Source organism: Notothenia rossii (assembly GCF_949606895.1).
Source record: "Notothenia rossii genome assembly, chromosome: 10".
NCBI lineage: Eukaryota > Metazoa > Chordata > Actinopteri > Perciformes > Nototheniidae > Notothenia > Notothenia rossii.
This window is the reverse complement of record NC_136908.1, coordinates 56,146,859-56,164,163: the sequence shown is the minus strand read 5'-3', so window position 1 is coordinate 56,164,163 and position 17,305 is coordinate 56,146,859. Positions and strand designations below refer to the sequence as shown.

General features: G+C 41.9%; 1 protein-coding gene across 2 annotated transcripts in view; it reads right to left on the bottom strand.

The window, feature by feature from the left end:
* Positions 1–2,390: 2,390 nt before the first annotated feature.
* The window catches only part of tbc1d22a (TBC1 domain family, member 22a), a 116,925-nt gene continuing 102,010 nt past the window's right edge, over positions 2,391–17,305 (bottom strand). For both annotated transcript variants that reach the window (XM_079655729.1, XM_079655728.1), the window contains exon 14: positions 2,391–5,573. In XM_079655729.1, coding sequence (XP_079511855.1) covers positions 5,445–5,573 — 129 coding nt within the window. In that variant the 3' untranslated portion in view covers positions 2,391–5,444. The remainder of the gene's footprint in view (positions 5,574–17,305) is intronic.

The following is a 17,305-nucleotide window of genomic DNA, read 5'->3' as shown; positions in this document are numbered from 1 at the left end:
AGCAAGGCACTCTAGTTCTAAATTTACTTCTGTGGATACAACGGTGACAGCACACATATTCAGCTCCTGTATATATTTCCTACCAACTCAAGCCAGAAATAATATTTCATTCTCCTCCCAACATCCCCTCCGTTGCCTGGGTAAAAACTCGAAATTGAAACTGATTTACATCACGGCTGCCAGCGCCCTCACAGCGCAGCTCAAATCCTCTCCGGAGACATCCTCAATCTGCGCGTTATCCTTCATTGTGTCAATAACTCCGTCGCCGTGCAGCTCCTTTTTCTCCAAAAATTGAATCAGGAAATTGATTTCAGACAGGGTCTTAAAATTCCATGAAAACGCATGTGAAGCCTGCCTTCACGTTTCTGACTCCGTGAGTTTGCCAGCTTGAGTCCTTTTCATCAAGGGCTCACGCTGGAAAGTGGTGCTTTATAAAGGCCTGTAAATTGGGGGTGTTAGAAGGGCATTGATAGGAGACCAGCTCCTGCTATAACATGACATACCGTACAAATAAACAGCTTCAACTAGAGAGGGAAATGGCCGTGAGGAAAAGTAGATTTTGCTAATATTTGCACTATATCATTTTTACTTCGTAGTGTGCTCCAGCTGGTTCTTTGTTGACACCTCTTCCATCTTTTCACACACACACACACACACACACACACACACACACACACACACACACACACACACACACACACACACACACACACACACACACACACACACACACACACACACACACACACACACACACACACACACACACACACACACACACACACACACACACACACACACACACACACACACACACACACACACACACTCTTGCGACCATTGTAGGTTTTAATGTATTTTTAATTTCCCATGAAGTGACTGGAGTCCTCGGTGACCGGCACTCCGTAATTGGCTGCCTGTGTGAACATCAGTCAGCCTAACGAGAGCGAGGGAGCTACTACTGCTGCTGCCTGCACATACACAAAAGGTATGTACCCTCATTTGCAAGTGAATGCAGCCTGTCTTCTCTCCTTCCTGTCCTCTGAAACACACACACAGAGAAAAAGAAAGTCTCATTAACCAAGCTTCTACTGCCATTTCCTCCACAGGGAGCAGACAGGAAGTGTTTACCTGCTACACCATGTATGTGGGGATGCTGTGTGAATGCACAGGATACAATTAGCTGGATGTGGTGCATCAGCTGAGGCCTGCTTGAAATGCTGGGGAATGCATGCGCAGACACACATTTCTCTTCCATTTCCATCTTAAGGCTTACTGCTAACCCTTTTTGAATTGCGAACCAGTTCTTTGTGTTTCAACTGCAGCGGTGCCGGTTCTCGGACCAAAAAACTCCCAAAAGTATTGAACCCAAAAAATGCTGGGCTAGAACCGAAAACCACATAAGTGAGAGGGTTACTTCGGATGCTGGGGCGAGATTAAATTGAGAATAACAGTTTATGGCATAAGTAGACTTTTAATGACCACACATATGCCATAATTCCCTGTTTTGAACACCAGCACAAGCTGTCTTTCTGTAGCTTTTATACTGGCTATCAAGTGTCATCAGCACACAAGCTAAACAGGTTGTCACATCACAGGTAAGATCAATGTGAAAAAGATGCTGGTAAAATACACCGGTAGCAAACAGCTAATGCAGTCAGTCCTCATTCAGCCACACATACTGTAGACCCGGTTCATGTTGGGCAACCTGCGGTTTTATATAACATGTAATGTATTTACATAATATACACAATTATTAGTTTGTTTGCATTTTAATTTTGTCATTGATTAGTCAGACTGGCTTCAGTGGCTATGCTAACATCATCCCTGTAATAAGATTACTTTTTTGGCACTATGTTGCCAAATATTGCATACTAAAACGGAACAAACTAAATCATTTATGTGGAAATATTCATCAAGGGACGTTGATTTCGTGACATTTAGACAGTGGCTTACTACTTTCCAGCGGCAGGTCCCTTTAGCGAACGGTAGGCTAACCGGCGATGAAGCACAAGCGGCGTACCATTCCAGCACTCGGCAAACGGTACACATTTATGGCAGCAAACTATATTCCAAGTCAGCCTGGAGAACAGTATGGAGCTGTGGAAGTCGTAATTCAATTCAATCTTCGTAAGAGCAACAGGAGCAAAGCTCTGACGCAGGCAGCTGCCTTGATTTTAAAAAAGCGACGATTTAAGCGGTGGCGTCATGGCTTCCTGCGAACCAATTGCAACCCAAACTAGCACCGAAATAGAACTAAAGTGGAAAGGGGATTTGGGGAACCAATCACAGAGTAGTCATATATTTCAGTCTAAAATAGATCATACACAACAGTACATTAATTACGCACACACTCGGACGAAACACACGACACAAGGCCTTGTCCAAAGCAGTTTTGTCATATATAGGATTTATTTACACTTTCTATTTACAGATTCAAAATCATCTCTGTACACATTTTTAAATTCCAGAACCAGGACTCCTGTCACCCACACGCTCTAGTATTATTAGATCCTTCCGAGTACTCAAGAGGCAAAAGACATGGATGGAGGACATTTTTTTTCTTTCAGTTTCATAAACATATTTTCATGTGAGCGCGAAAAGAGGAACAAAAGCTGTTACTTCAGGACACCCTCATGAAGACGCTCCAAAGTGTGTTGGATAACAGATAACGGGCTCCAGCCAGAAACCAATAGGCCTTCATCACCATTGAGATGTTTGAGGATAGATTTGAAGCTTGTGAATGTGTTTGTTAAAGCATCTAGTCAACTACTTCTGTTTAAAGGGGAAATGACTGCATATGTATTTCAGCAAAAATAGCAAAACTGTTATGATTTGAAGGGGAAGGGGTGTTCTCTTTTCTCCACACACACATTCACAGAGGAGTAGCTGTCAACCTCATACATTATTTGCTGCCTCAGGCATAAATATACATAACCTGTAATCGCACAAACTAATGTAGTTAGCTAGTGAAAGTAACTCTAGGTTACTACTGTACTGTAGGTTTTTTTAGACATGACTTCTTGTGTTTTTGGTATCGGAAAGGCTAAAAAAAAAAAGAACTTACTACAGCAGGAGGTGAAATCCAAAACTTGACAGGTACTTTAGCAACAATCGCTGTCCAGGGGAAGGAGATGGTGACCTATTCAAACGCCCAAGGATTTATTAAACAGTTCATGTTGAAAAAAGACATGTTCCGTCGTTTCACAATAAGTGTCATACTATTGCTTCCAGAAATCTAAAATGTGTCATTTAAGGTCAGAAACTCTCCGGAGTCAGGCACAACTTAATAGGCTCGTCATGTAAACAGCATAAAAAAATAAAAATGGAAAATCTTTAAAACGCTGGTTGAAAGAATAAATCTCATATAAACAGAGAGAGAGAGAGAGAGAGAGAGAGAGAGAGAGAGAGGCAGAGAAGAGCTTTTTTTCCTTTGTCAGAGAGCATGGGAGATGAGGTGTGTAAAAAAAAAAAGGAAAAGATCCCGAGTGTGATCAAAGAGTGACAGCTCTCACGGTAAAAAAAAAAAGGAAAAAGCGTTGAAACTTCCAAAAGAAACACGACCCCGTCCCGCTCTCCTTCCATCTCCGCTTCACACACAGTCAGGCACCCAGGGTGTGTGTGTGTGAGTGTGTGTGGGTGTGTGTGGGTGTGTGTGGGTGTGTGTGGGTGTGGGTGTGTGTGGGGGTGTGTGGGTGTGTGTGTGTGTGTGTGTGTGTGTGTGTGTGGGTGTGTGTGTGTGACAATAATGGGTCCTGGCAGTGTCACAGCGGGAGGCTTCAGACGTTAACAGCTCAGCGTTATGTTATGAATGTCTGATTCCCTCCCCCCCCCCCCCCCACCCCCTACATTAACACCAATATGGTGCTGCTGGCTTTGGGTAAGGCATCCCATGATGCTCAGGGGGAAGAAGAGGGTGTTGTTGTGATAAGACACAATAATTAAGATATATTTTTAACGCCTCTGCTGATTTTATGTGCAGCTCGCTTTATTTTTAGTCATTTGTTTTCATTATTTCACATTAAGGTGAGTTTATTCATTCTTATCTGTTAAGCCTGTCCTGTTTGTCTCGTTAACATTTAAAGCCATTCTTTTTCGCTCTATTCTATTTGTGTTTATGTCACTATTATTAAGACCAGTTGGGGAAAAAGAGGGGCCGTCATTGTTTTTGAAAAAGCCTCATAGGGGCCTCTTCAATTAGGAGAACTAATATAGATCAAACATGTGTCATCGCTTTCTCAAATGTGCAAGACTTCCTTAAAAACAGTCCACTCGCATATCTTTATCGGAAATCAAATAAAGTGACAAGTGTGGATGACATATGTATAGGAATAACTCGATACTGGTGCTCAATAACTTTTTTGAGTTTTTACTACTTTTTGGAGTGTTTCTAATCAAAGTGTCTGCTTTATTTTGAGTTTTTCAGTAACTGGTGCACATTAAGTTTCTCTGCAAAGGCAGAAGGAGAGGACTGAGGAGTAAACAAAGAAATAGGTCTCCTAATTAAGGCTTTACTTCAAGACCAACGCTGCGAAAAGGCCTTTTTTCGAGGATGATTTCATTTTGAAATTGAACTGCAAATCGTTATTTTTAACCCCATAATGATGTGTGTTCTCAATTTAACAGGCACATAGGTGGAATATGTGTGAGGTAGAACTGGGTTCAGAGAGGGGGGGAGGGGGGGGTAGATAATAGATAGGGAATAAGTAGCTTTCTCTCTCTAAATGGCTTCTGTTATGTGGACAGTGTGATGCTGCAGAGGGGAGGGAGGACGAGATAGAGTGGGAATGAGTTGTGTGTTTGTTACTTTCGAAGGAAGGAGGCATGTTTCCCCCTCACAGATCTCTGTCTGTAAAGTCCTAGTGTTAGTTTGTCATGAAGGTGAACATCCCGTGTCCCTCCTGTCACGCCGGCAGGAGAAGAAAATAAGAAAAACAGGAGAGGTCATGTTCCTTCAGGTTGACCAGGACAGCGGGCTCAGATAAATAAACCATGTAGCACGGTGTCCTTTTGCAAGCTTCCTCTGTCCCTGCAAACTGAAAAAAAAAAAGAGTCACATTTTGGCCTCGAGGAGCAAAAACAATGTATTGCCTTGGTATTGGATTTGTTTTTTGTTGCAGAAAATATTTGTTTTCTGAGCGAGACTGGACCCCCGGCTGCTGAGCATCACCTCAGCGTCCTGCATCACCAAACCCCGACAGAAAGTCCTCAGTTTGTTCAGAGAAAAATCATTTTAAAAAAAGGGCTCCACATCAACGCGTTAAAATGCTACGCCACACGTCCTGCCAGTCATTGGTTGATTCAAATCTCTTAGTAGCTGAAAGGCTGAATAAGGGAAGAGAGGTTAAGAAAGAGGGAGGTCTGTCCCCGCGGGAACAGAGGCCTCGAAGTTCAGAAGGAGGAGGAAGAGGAGGAGGAGGAGGAGCTGCAGAGAGCCACGCCCATCATCTCTTGTAGTGGTTGGGCGCGTCGGCAAAGGCGAACTTCAACCTGTAGGCTTCGGCCAGCAGCACGCTCACTTCCTCGTTGCCCCAGTGCATTGTGGGAAGGTTCTGCAGGAGGATCATCTGACCCTGTTGGGGAGAACAAGCAAAAGAAGAACAATTAGAGCGGGAGAACATCACAACTTTCTGGATAATTGATACATGTTCTAATGTTGGATGAGGATGATGATTGCAATCCTAATTTGGCACCCGTTGACACCTTCACAAGTAATCTGTGACTGGATATCGTATCTGGATGAGTAAAGATCCATGTCAATACAATTGTAATGGAAATGCGATCGACCATGTGACGGTGATCTGGTTGCTATGGTGAGCATATCACAGCTAGGTGTGAACGCCAATTTATTCTTCATCTTCCTTGTATCCCAATCAAGCCCGGCAAAAAGCTACAGACAACTCTTTTCACAGCAAAGGGATGTCAATATTACCAGAACAATTTAAAGACCTTTTAAACTGCAGGGCCCATGTAAAGCAATCTCAATGCAACTACAGACTGAAGTTGGATTCTGGATGAGACAAAGTACACCCTTTGGGGTAATGCTAGTGTAGCAGACAGCGTTACACATGGGCTCTGCCTCTCTGAGTGTGACACAGATGTTATTAACTCACAGTGCTTTAATAACAGCTGTGAGAGAGACAGAAGATAAAGAGGCAGGTACAGGGTACGGGGGAGGGGAAAGAAAGAATAAAGTGTCAAGTACAATCCAGCGGGGCTCAAGTCTTTGCTCAGATTCCCGTTCCGTACATTACCATGTAAGTAAAAAGACAGAAAACAGGAACACACACACTCGGGTTCAATCTGGCCGACTAATGCCTCTCTCAGAGGGGAATGAGGCTGGTTAGCAGTTGGACACCCTGGTTCTGTGGGTGTGGGGGTGTGTGTGTGTGTGATGGATCAGTGTCCCAGGAGCTTTCATTATCAAGTCTGAAATCATTGCCGTGACAACAGGGTTTACAACCAATCACTGTGTTGATAATCACATTGAGGGATAAATCACGTAGGTCTGGTGCTGTCGACACTGATCTGACTCCTGAGCTGCTATCGGAAAGGACACAGCTACGATATAGCATTTTAACACTGCATAACGTATTTGAATGTAATAAAAAGGACATTCTTTTTTTTCTAAAAGACTAAAGATGTAGGGAATATTGTAATGAAAAACGTCCTTGTGTGATTTATCTGTTCGTATGCCTGGCAAGGACACTTAAAGTTCAACCTTATTCTCAACATTGAAAAAAGAAAAATCCATTCTTTCATTTTTGTCCTCTTATGCAACCTCGTCATATAATTGTAATACATGCGTTTTATAACAGCAGGGTTTATGCAGGAATCCTGAAGTCAAATTGAATATTTTTAAAGACCTTTTTTAAGACCCTTTCCATACATTTTAAGCCACTTCGAGTTTTAACCGGTCACCTTGGCGACACACTTTACCTCACATTGACTATATACAGTATTGATTGTCCTTCCTCCTTATCTTCCAACCATTTGGACGCAGACTTGCATTTCCCCATAACGATGTTGCTTAACAACCGGCGTTAACGGACCTTCGCACGCCATCAAGCAGTGAGCGTGCGGTGTCCTGTTCAGATGACGTCAAATCCAACGGGATGCCATAAATAAACTACACAGACTCACACTACACACCTACGCAATGATTACATTCAGGCAGACTGTAGAATACAACCTCTTTGGACAATTCATATACTTATTGAAAACAAGCTACAGCATGTAATACCTTGGGAAATGCCTTTTAATACTTTTTAATAGCCTTAATTTTCACTAAATTAGTTGATCAACTTTTAATACTTTTTAAGACCCCGCGGACCCCCCGAACAGTCTAAAGGCATATTCCTCCCTCATCTTCATCGAACTACACAAAACTTTAGCAAGGTATTTTCACTACAGCGGGACTCTTTGTATTATTTAACCCTCCTAGGTATTGACGTGATGGTGTTTGGCTCCATTAATTCTTTCCTTCCTCGCACGTTTTTAATGAGCCGATGAGACGACCCTGATGACTTTTCAACAAAAAGCATTTGTATTCCACAGGAGGATGGAAAAGTACAAGTTTCCTACAACTAATTAAACTCAGAGCTGCCATCAAAGCCAGATTTGACAGATTAGGCGGCAGCTGTGTTTCATCTTCTGAATATCTTAAAAAGGTGAAACTCAGTTTTGAACTTGCGTGTTCCAAATGTTTGTTGTTAACTGAAAGAGTAGCTGGTGATTGTTTTCACTTCCAAGAGCCTTGGGCCTTTGAAATGTGTTTAAACCGTTTGAGTATTTAAAAAATTCTTAGAGCAAAAATGCTCATTTGCCCGGCAGTGCCGTCAAACATAAAACTCACGATTAGATTCCCTCTAAAATAATACTTGTATCCCTATCATCGGAATCCAGCTGCCTGTTTCCACGGTTTGAAAAGCACTATAATAGATGCGCCTTTAAGGAAGAAACCTGAATCCTGACTTTAAAAGGCTGACCTAATAACATTCCCCCTGGTTCTGAAAGACGCACTCCTCTGAAGTATTTTCACTCAGAGGGAAGGAGAGGCAGTCTGATCCGGATTCAGCACGTCTTTTCTCTCATCTGTAGTCAATGGAGCATCACTGTAGCGCTCCCCCTTTCACCCCTCTCCCTTTCACACACACAAATCCAACAATGTAGCTCACGGCTAAAGGAGCGCGCTTCAACACGAGTGGGTTCATGTGTTGCGTATTTATGATTATGTTATGTTTGCTCACAGGGAAATTATTAAATGCTTAAGAGAAAAAGGTTTTGTCCTGCTAAAGACATCAGGCAACTGAACTTCTCCTCATGTGCCAGTCAGACTTAAAGAGCGCAGTTCATGCGTATGGATGCTTTGTGTTTATGTCAGTTTGTGTGTAGTAGGTATTCTGTGTGTGGCCCCGGAGGTCCTGGGCGCCTGGGGCTAGACACCATGTACCTCCCCGACTGCACCGCCCCGGGCTCTTTAGAAAAGAAAAAAACGTAAGCCTCCCTATGGAATAACAACACTGTATCCAAGCTATGACTTGTAGTGAAACAACTTGTGTCGAGGAGCTAACAGGTCCACTTACTGTATTATATTCTTTCTTTAATCATTAGAAATGTTTGAACTCAGTGGAGGGATTTAACAACCAAACCAGATCAATAGGATGCTGTTGTTTTAAAGCAACACTTCGTAACACGGGATGGAGAATAATATTATCACTAATGTATTTGACTCTTTTTTTATATTTTCTTGTTGTGTAACTATGTTGCAACATGTGTACCTAGAGACAGCTAGTGCTAGCTAGCTCCCTGTCTGATATGAATACAGACAGACTAGAGTCAAACCTCACATATAAAATGTCCTATTTTAACCACAACAGCATAGTGATGGATGAATAAGAGTAGACATATGAATCTTTATTTTTATAGAATGCTGTAGGAATGAGTCCCAAAATCCGGAAATGAGTCAGCATTTTTGCAATTGTCGTTCTGTCCATGGGCTTTGGTGAAAGGCCTGAAATTCGATTTAACGTTTTGATTTATAACATAAAATATAGGGATGCTCCGATCGCCAATTTTGGGGCCAATCGCCGGAATCAGTATCGGCCGATACCGATCGACAATCCGATTGAGTGGGCGGGGCCTATAGGGATCTTCCATTTAACGTGATGTTTAAAGCTCAGTTAATGGGGCTCATTCACTGGCGCTTCCACAAACAACAACCAACATAATTATTACATTCAAATTAAGTACATTATTCAAGTTTACATTAACTTATTCAAGTTTACATTAACACGGGAGAAACAACCTCTCTCCCCTCTCTCTCTCTCTCTCCTGACAGCCTGAAGAATAAATATATGTATAACTAGTTTAGCTTGTTTCAGAGGTAGATAAAATAGCTAAGTGTGTTAGGTCTAACTTGAAGTGTGTGTTTTGCTCCACTCACCGGTCCGTCACAGCGGGTGGAGCTGCAGGATTTCTGCTTCATATATGTTACATACCGCTATTTTATTGTCATTTTCGGACACCTTCAAATACTGCCAGACTGGTGAAGCCATTTTGGCGAGCTTATTTTGCCGCGCACAGAGAAAAGTGTCACGTATTTTACGTCATGTGTTCGGCTCTCCCGATCAGCATTTATAAAGAGCACCGATCGATCGGCAGAGAGTGAATATCGGCCGATATGGATCGGCGGCCGATCGATCGGGGCATCCCTAATAAAATACATCAGTAAATTGTGATGACTAACATCAAAGAAATCGTTGAAAATCAAAAGTTGTAATCAAAAATCAAATCCAATGGTGGTCTTAAAATCAGAAGTTAAATTAAATCGTTGAATTGTAAAATGGTGGAACCCATAATAAAAAAAGGTAATGCCTGACATGTTATGTGTATATAATGAAGTGTTTGGGTGCAATAGCAGCTGTTGGGGCTAGGGGATGATGGGTAATAGTAGGAGGGAAATTAACCATGTGCTACCATGTATTTATAAATAAACAAAACGCACTAATTGTTATGCTACAGGAGAAGGACCAAATACTTTTTAATCAAATCCAGCTTGGAGTGTTACAGTTGTTAAGGCAACACACCCAAACAAACACACACACACACAGGACACGTTCACTGGCGCACCGACACACACAAGTACACACCCATAGTGACTGAGGAGCTTCATTAGGAGCATATTTCTGCACGGTAACCATCTGCCGGCTATCACTTCTGTTGGGCTAATGACTTTAATACGGTTTAATTGCATACATCTCGCTGTCAGGGGGGAACGCTGTATCCACTCCACTCCACACAGGTGGCAACACTCCACGCTGAGAGGCCACGAGTCTGTGTGGAGGAGTGTGTGCGTTTGTGTGAGAGAAGGAAAATAAAATGATACAGTATCTTTAAGGTAAAGGCAAACAGAAAATAGCAAAGTGCGTGTGTGGGTGCTTGTGGCTATTGAAGCTTGAATATCCATTTATCCCACAATACTAACAAACACATTGATCCACCGTTATTGTATACAGTACGCTACAAAAGGAACACAATTAGCTCTCCATCTCCTACGCTTGGCGGGGCTTAAAGTGGTTAATGGCTATTGATAGTGAGGGGAAAGCAGATTGTTAATAGAGTCAGTGCTCAGACTCTTTCTTCGCAAAGTGAATGGGATAACATAATGGTTACGCAGAGATTCAATGCAACCGTCAAGTGGAATTTCTTCACAGTGTGTATAGTTGTCGTAATAACCTGCGTGTGACATAAAAAGTGGCACGTGCTCAGCGGAAAATGAGAAGAGCCGCTGACCCACCCCGCGGGGAAATTTAGCGAACAACAAAAGCCACGCAATTAAAGCCCATTCTTCCTGTGAGCCTGATGGTTTATTTGCTGGCAGAATGAGACAGTGGTAAGTGAAGTGAGTACAATGGGTTGCCAAAAGTCCTGCGAGGTGCCTTGTGGTCTTTCCCACGGTTTTCAACTACAACTCCCGACAGCGTGCCGCGAAAAAACCCTGGAGAGATGGCAGGCTCACAATCACACGCACTTATCCCCTGCTGTATTCCTTCGACACGTGTCACTCTACCTCTTCAATATCTGTATCTACGTGAACACACCGATGAGGTTGCTCCAACAGAGACTGTGTTCCAACCTATGGTTCCAACGCTCCAGGCTGCTGCGGGTGATGGTAATGGTGTTTTGCAGCACCCCGAGGTGTAATGGGCCCGGGCACGGCTCTGTCAGGGCCATTAGCTTGCTGTAGTTCGTATAATTACACAAAATGGGCACTCTGGCAAACAGTGGGTGCTAATGTAGGAGTGGGGCACTGTAGCATGCAGAGGTAAGAGCTGACGTAGCATGGTAATGCCAAGTTATCTTGTGAAGGCTTCTGGGTAAATTGCTAGCTTTTCTAGAAATAGTAATAAATGACCAAAAGTCATTATGTAATGATGCTGCTACGTAGTCACCCATACTGTGTTTTAATGCAGCTCAAATCAATATACTGCTTCAATTTACATATTTTAATTATTCAGCGCCAGATAAACAGTGTAAAATTGAATTGCCTTTAAGACGGCATGTTTCTCATTAGTCATTCCCAAGCGGCTTTGAAAAAATCCCTACTTATACACAAATAAATTACACATTCATGCCTTTCCATGTATGTGTTTTCCTTACATTATTATACTATAGCAGTATCTATATCATTATGGCAGTACAGTTGTATTCCATTGTTGGAACTGTGCTCTGCAGGCGTGTCAGGTTGGGTTTAAGCGGATAGAAAACAGAGACTCACACCTCGCCTCTCTTTTGTCTTGAAAATGTCAACAGCTGTCTCTAGGGGAGTTCTCTTTTTGTACCTAGGGCAAGTGGGGGGCTTCCAGCTGTCTTTAGCACATTTGGAGGAAACTGTGCTGTTCCTTTTTACAGAGCCACACCACACTACACAAAGCAGAAGTCCCCAAACTCATCATAAAGTAAAATATGCTCCGATATTATGCATTTATGTGATGTCCACGTAAAGGATGTAGGATCTGTATTTTCAGGAAGATTACGAACAGGATTTATAATGCCTATGTTCAATGTGATCATGATCAAAAGACTCAATTCATTTTCAAGCAACAGTGGCAGTGAACAAATGATGCCAAAAAAACATGAAAAACCAGAATTTTACAATCCTAATGATGTCCCTCTGGCAAGGAATTCATAGAATATCGTGAGGAAACACAGATAGTAACACAATATGGTGAGTTATGAAAAATGATAGAGCCAAGGTTTAAGTAACTTCCACGCAGGACTGGAAAGAAAAAGGAGAATGAGTAAATAAACAATTAGCTCATTTTTTCATAAACGTATTTCTAGCATGCATGTGCAGCAGAGTCAAAGTCAGACCTCGATGTGTAAATACAATTAATTCATAAAGTCCTGCGGTTTATTTTATAGAAGGGAAAAGATAAGGGACATGTGGGATGTGGGTTCAACCTTTGGTAATTTAAATACTGTGGGAGTGTGAATGGGAATGGAGGACAGATTGGTTGAAAGCAGGACACATAAGCGTGGGTGTTTAGGTTATCATTTGGATACTTCGACCACTAACGGCACCACAGAAAATAATGTATTTCAATGGTTTTAATTCAAACTGAAGGATCAAAAATGGTTAATAGGTCTGTGAAATAACTCTTTGCTCTCAGCGGTTTACAGCGGGCTTTAGCCTTGCACCCGTTCTGTACCATTCAGTGCCAGCCCAGTGACAAGTTCATAACCTCTGGAAAAATGCAGTCGGAAGCAATCTAAGTGCTAAAGCAGTTGTCTCTGCTCTCTCTGTGTAGTGAAGCATTAACGGTGATATTTCCCCCTGCTTGAGAAGTTTCACTTTTCAGCACGTATAACTTCAAAGTTCAAGAGCAGTCAATATTTATGCATTTGCCACTTCAACCGTTAGCGCCCAGAATCACACCGTTTGGAACACGGAAAAGTACTTCAGGAATGTATGAGCCAATCCACTGCAACGCATGTCTATTGTTGATCTACACTTGGATACCATGCTGATAACTGCAACATTTGAGCTATTAACAGAGCAAGAGGCACTTTACCAAGGAGAGGCCATAAACTTTGACATACTGAGTAGTATCGTATGTCAAAAACAAATGACATAGTATCTAGGTTGAAAAAACTCATAATGGTATAGTATACCGAAAGTATCAGAAAGAATGACTTAGAAGAAAGGTTATCTAAGAGTTTTTACCCAATGACGCATAAAAAAAAACCGTACCCCAGCTTTACCCGTATAACTCCAGTCATCGCCAGGGAAAGAAAGGCCATGCTAATCAAGAGTTCATGATCCCTGGAGAAGAAAAACCAGGAGCAGAAATGCCCCATTTCTGGCTTGCAGTGCATATAAGAGCATTTCAATCTAAAATTCAATATTTATGTGTCAGTTCATGACCTGGCGCATTCCTCAAATCTCCCTTCTCTTTTTCTTAAAAATCCATTTCCCCCTTCTCCTGCTGCTGCAGTGTCTATCCCTCACAAGCGGGTCGATAGAGCTGTTTATGTGGTGTTTTTATGTCTTAAGTGAGTTGAGCAGGCGGGCATGCAGTTGGCTGACAGAACAATTCTGTAATTCTGTTATCTTAGGGCAAAAAATACATAAATATCTGACTCTTCCCTATCTCTATGTTCCTCTCTAGTGGGAGTAAACCTCAGCCAATGATACTGTCGGCGATGACTCTCCCAACGAAAGCTAATCATCCCACAACTGCCGGCTTTGAGGTGATGAATGCTTAAACCCATCAGAGACCGCACTGACCTCATCACCTTCAAAAAACTCACAAAAACTCACCTCTTCAATCTGGCTTTTCATGTGTGATTGTTTTTGTATTATTTGACTTTAACTATATATTTATTTGTTGTTCCTTTCTTTTCTTTTCACTATATCTGTAAAGCGTCTTTGACCACCTGTGAAAGCGCTAACAAAATACATCTATTATTATTTATTATTAAACTCCTGCAAACTTGTGCTCAAAAGCAATGATCAATAGAGCAACAACACAAGTACCGTAGATCTATCAAACAATGTGCACATATTTGAGCAGGAAACACTTACACCTCGACCTCTGCCAACGAAACAACATAAATGCAGCGCACAAGCCGATGGAAGTTAGTTTTAAAGTTTGGTTGTCAGGGATGGAGAAGATATACGTATGAAAGATGGATGCCACAGAATAAAAGGCAAGATGGGGTTACATAATTACTCCCACCATAATAAGCCCCGTCTCTTTTTCATCGTCTCCTATTGCTTTTAGCACAAATAGATTCATATGGGCGCAGCACTCAATCAACAGGGTGATGAATACAAGTTGTTTAGCGGGGGTGGTCATGTCAGTGCCATCCTTCAACGGAGCTGCAAGAGGGTTTGCTTTATATCAGTGCATTTTGGGGAGAAAGTCATGGGGGAGAAAATGAGGAGATCTTGTCGTGATAAATGAGGGGGAAATATGGAATTAATAAGAGGAGGGATGGAGCTCTTTACAATCGATTGCAAGTTGGATACTTGCTATTGCTCATGATGTAGAAAAAAAAGAAAAAGAGTTGCACATAATTCAGGGTCAATGTTCTAAATTGTGGCAACAGATAGTCTGACATATAAGACAAGACAAAATAAGATAAATACTTTTTTTCCTACAAGTCAACAAGGAGCCATCAACTGTGAAATAGACTGGCGCAGTCATAAAACAAGGGTGATTATATCGAATGATTAATGAATATCAGCATATCACATATCACCAAATGACAGAATTACAAATGTGCATGGGGAAAGCTTTGTCATAAAAATTGGAAAAAAGTGATTTCCCAGTAGGGGGCCCTGTGGACTACTTTGTTTGCAGCCTATGTGTTGGCAAAACAAAACAACGAGTGACCAGATGTCCTTATTAGACTGAGTTCCAGTTTTCAAGCATTTGTCCTGGCGTCCTGACAGGGACACACTTTGATCCGATAATTAGACTGAATACATTTAGTTTTCCCCCCAAAATAAACTCTAAAGGAGGTCTTTGTGAAATGTGTCAGCAGGCAAAAATAATGGCTTAATTAGGACAATGATTGGGGTGAATAAACACGCTAATGTCTCTTTCTCTTTTATCAGTATACAGAGCAGTGGCAGGGAACGCACAAATAATAAATTAGGGTTCTAAATGAGGTAAAAACTCTTCATTGGTGGAGAAAATAAAGGCGGCATGATCCGTTGCAATCGCCTCACATCGAAGAGAAGAAGAAGATCTATCTGCTTGGTAGAGTTGAAGGGGCCTCAATTTCAAGTTCATATTTGAATGTTGTGCCTTTACTGTGACATGTTTTTTCACCCTCTGTCTGAAACCATAGCCCAGTCTGCTCTGATTGGTCAGTTGGCCGGCTCTTTTGTGATTGGTCCACCGCTGAGAGTTCTCCGATCCCTTAGCCTATCACTTACAGTGGGTGTTTCTCAATCTCGAGTATGCTGGCTTGGTAGCACATGTTTTCCGAGTCACTTGCTTCAGAAGCGAGGCAAGAATACTTCCTGGCATTCGGTAAACAAAGAGAGGAACAGGCTACCAAGTGTGTAGGTGTGCGTTATATGAGAGGCCCCGCCTTACCTTTTCCGCCACAGATTTGGGGAAATTGGTCCGTGCGCAAAGCATAGTGGGGATTTTAAGACCGCGGAGTCTACACATGTGCAGCCTCGAAATTTCTCCAAACGAAGTACGTCGGGCTAGAATTCCAAGTATGCTGGACATTGGAACAGTACTTCGGCGGCACTCGATGACGTAGTATGCTTGAAATAGTGGCTCTGAAGCAGCTTTACTCGAGATTGAGAAACACCCAATGTGTTGGAAGGCTAGCTAATGGTAGTATGAGTGTTACAATGTGATATCACAATGTTACGGTATTAACAAAGTAAGGAGTCGAATTGAAATGTTTCAGGGAATTTGGGGATTTTAGCTTTTGTAGACCATTTACATGCACAAAGGCCTATATAACACACTACAGGAAAGGGAACAACCCCAAACAAAGCATAATAGGGTACCTTTAAGAAAAAAAAAACTAATAATTCAAGCTAAAACAAAACCAATTGGCTAATTAAATCCAAGCAAGAATTTGTGGACTTCATCTTCGCTGCATTATAAGAATTCATTTTAAACACGTTCATGGTTGCTGTGATTGAAAGAGTGCTGACATTTCCAGAGCACTGCGGTTCCTCTGGAGTACCCTCCTCTACTTTATTGCCAAGGCAGTCTAACCCAGGGTCTGCAGAACTGATCTGAGGACAGACGCTGACATTTACAAAAGGTCCACCGTTTTTCACACACCATTAATTAAAGTGAAAACAAATCTTTGCCTCCCTTCTTCCGCTCTTCCACCCTTCGCTTCAGCTGCTCCTGCAAGTCTTTGGGAAAACTGTAGTGACACAGGGATTCCATTTAGACAGAACTAATAGGTTTACTTTCAAGAAAACGCTTGGCCTCACATTAACGATGACGACGGGGGAGCCCTCGCGACGGGGACTATTTGGCGGCGCTCGCTAATGAAATCTCAGGGAAACTCTGTTAAAGAGATCAAGAGGTTTGGAATGACGGCCATTAAATCAAAGCTGACAAATAATGCTATAGTTTTGTTTTTGAATGGACACAAAAAAAAAGTATGTCCTTGTGAGTGTGCAGATTATGTGATGTGCTGCTTGACTTTGAATGTACAAAATGTAACAGAATATTAACTCATATCCTGGAACATGTGAAATGCATTAGAGTGGAAAAGGTACACATTATAACAATAATAAAGTAGGTCTTTTACGCATAATTGAGCGCCCAGCTGTTTCTTTAATCACCTCTTATGACGTGTGAAAGTATGAACGCAATATGCATCTTAATAATAGCTATGGTGCAAGATTGGCATTGTAAAGGATGACAACATAATTAGTATGTTAATGGCAAATATATATGTTTTGACTTTAAATCCACATTACCAAGTGTAAAGGGGGTCTTACGTAATAATGTTCATGTAAATTGTGTATGTTGATGCACATCAGAGGTACAGACATAGTGTGCAAAGAAATAAAGCTTTGGTTATGTACTCTGTGTGCAATTTTTGTTCCTACTCTCACGTGGAGTAGGAAAGTGTGGGCCCCTCTGCTGGAAATGCTTTACTGGGTGACCTGACCCCGGATGAGCTCTAAAACATGGATAGATGGACTCTATGAGCCTTTTCAAACTTGGGAAAATGACAAAGTACCATTTTTGCAGCCAACTTCAAAGCATGAGTGCCGAAGATGTTTCACACCGGCTGAAGA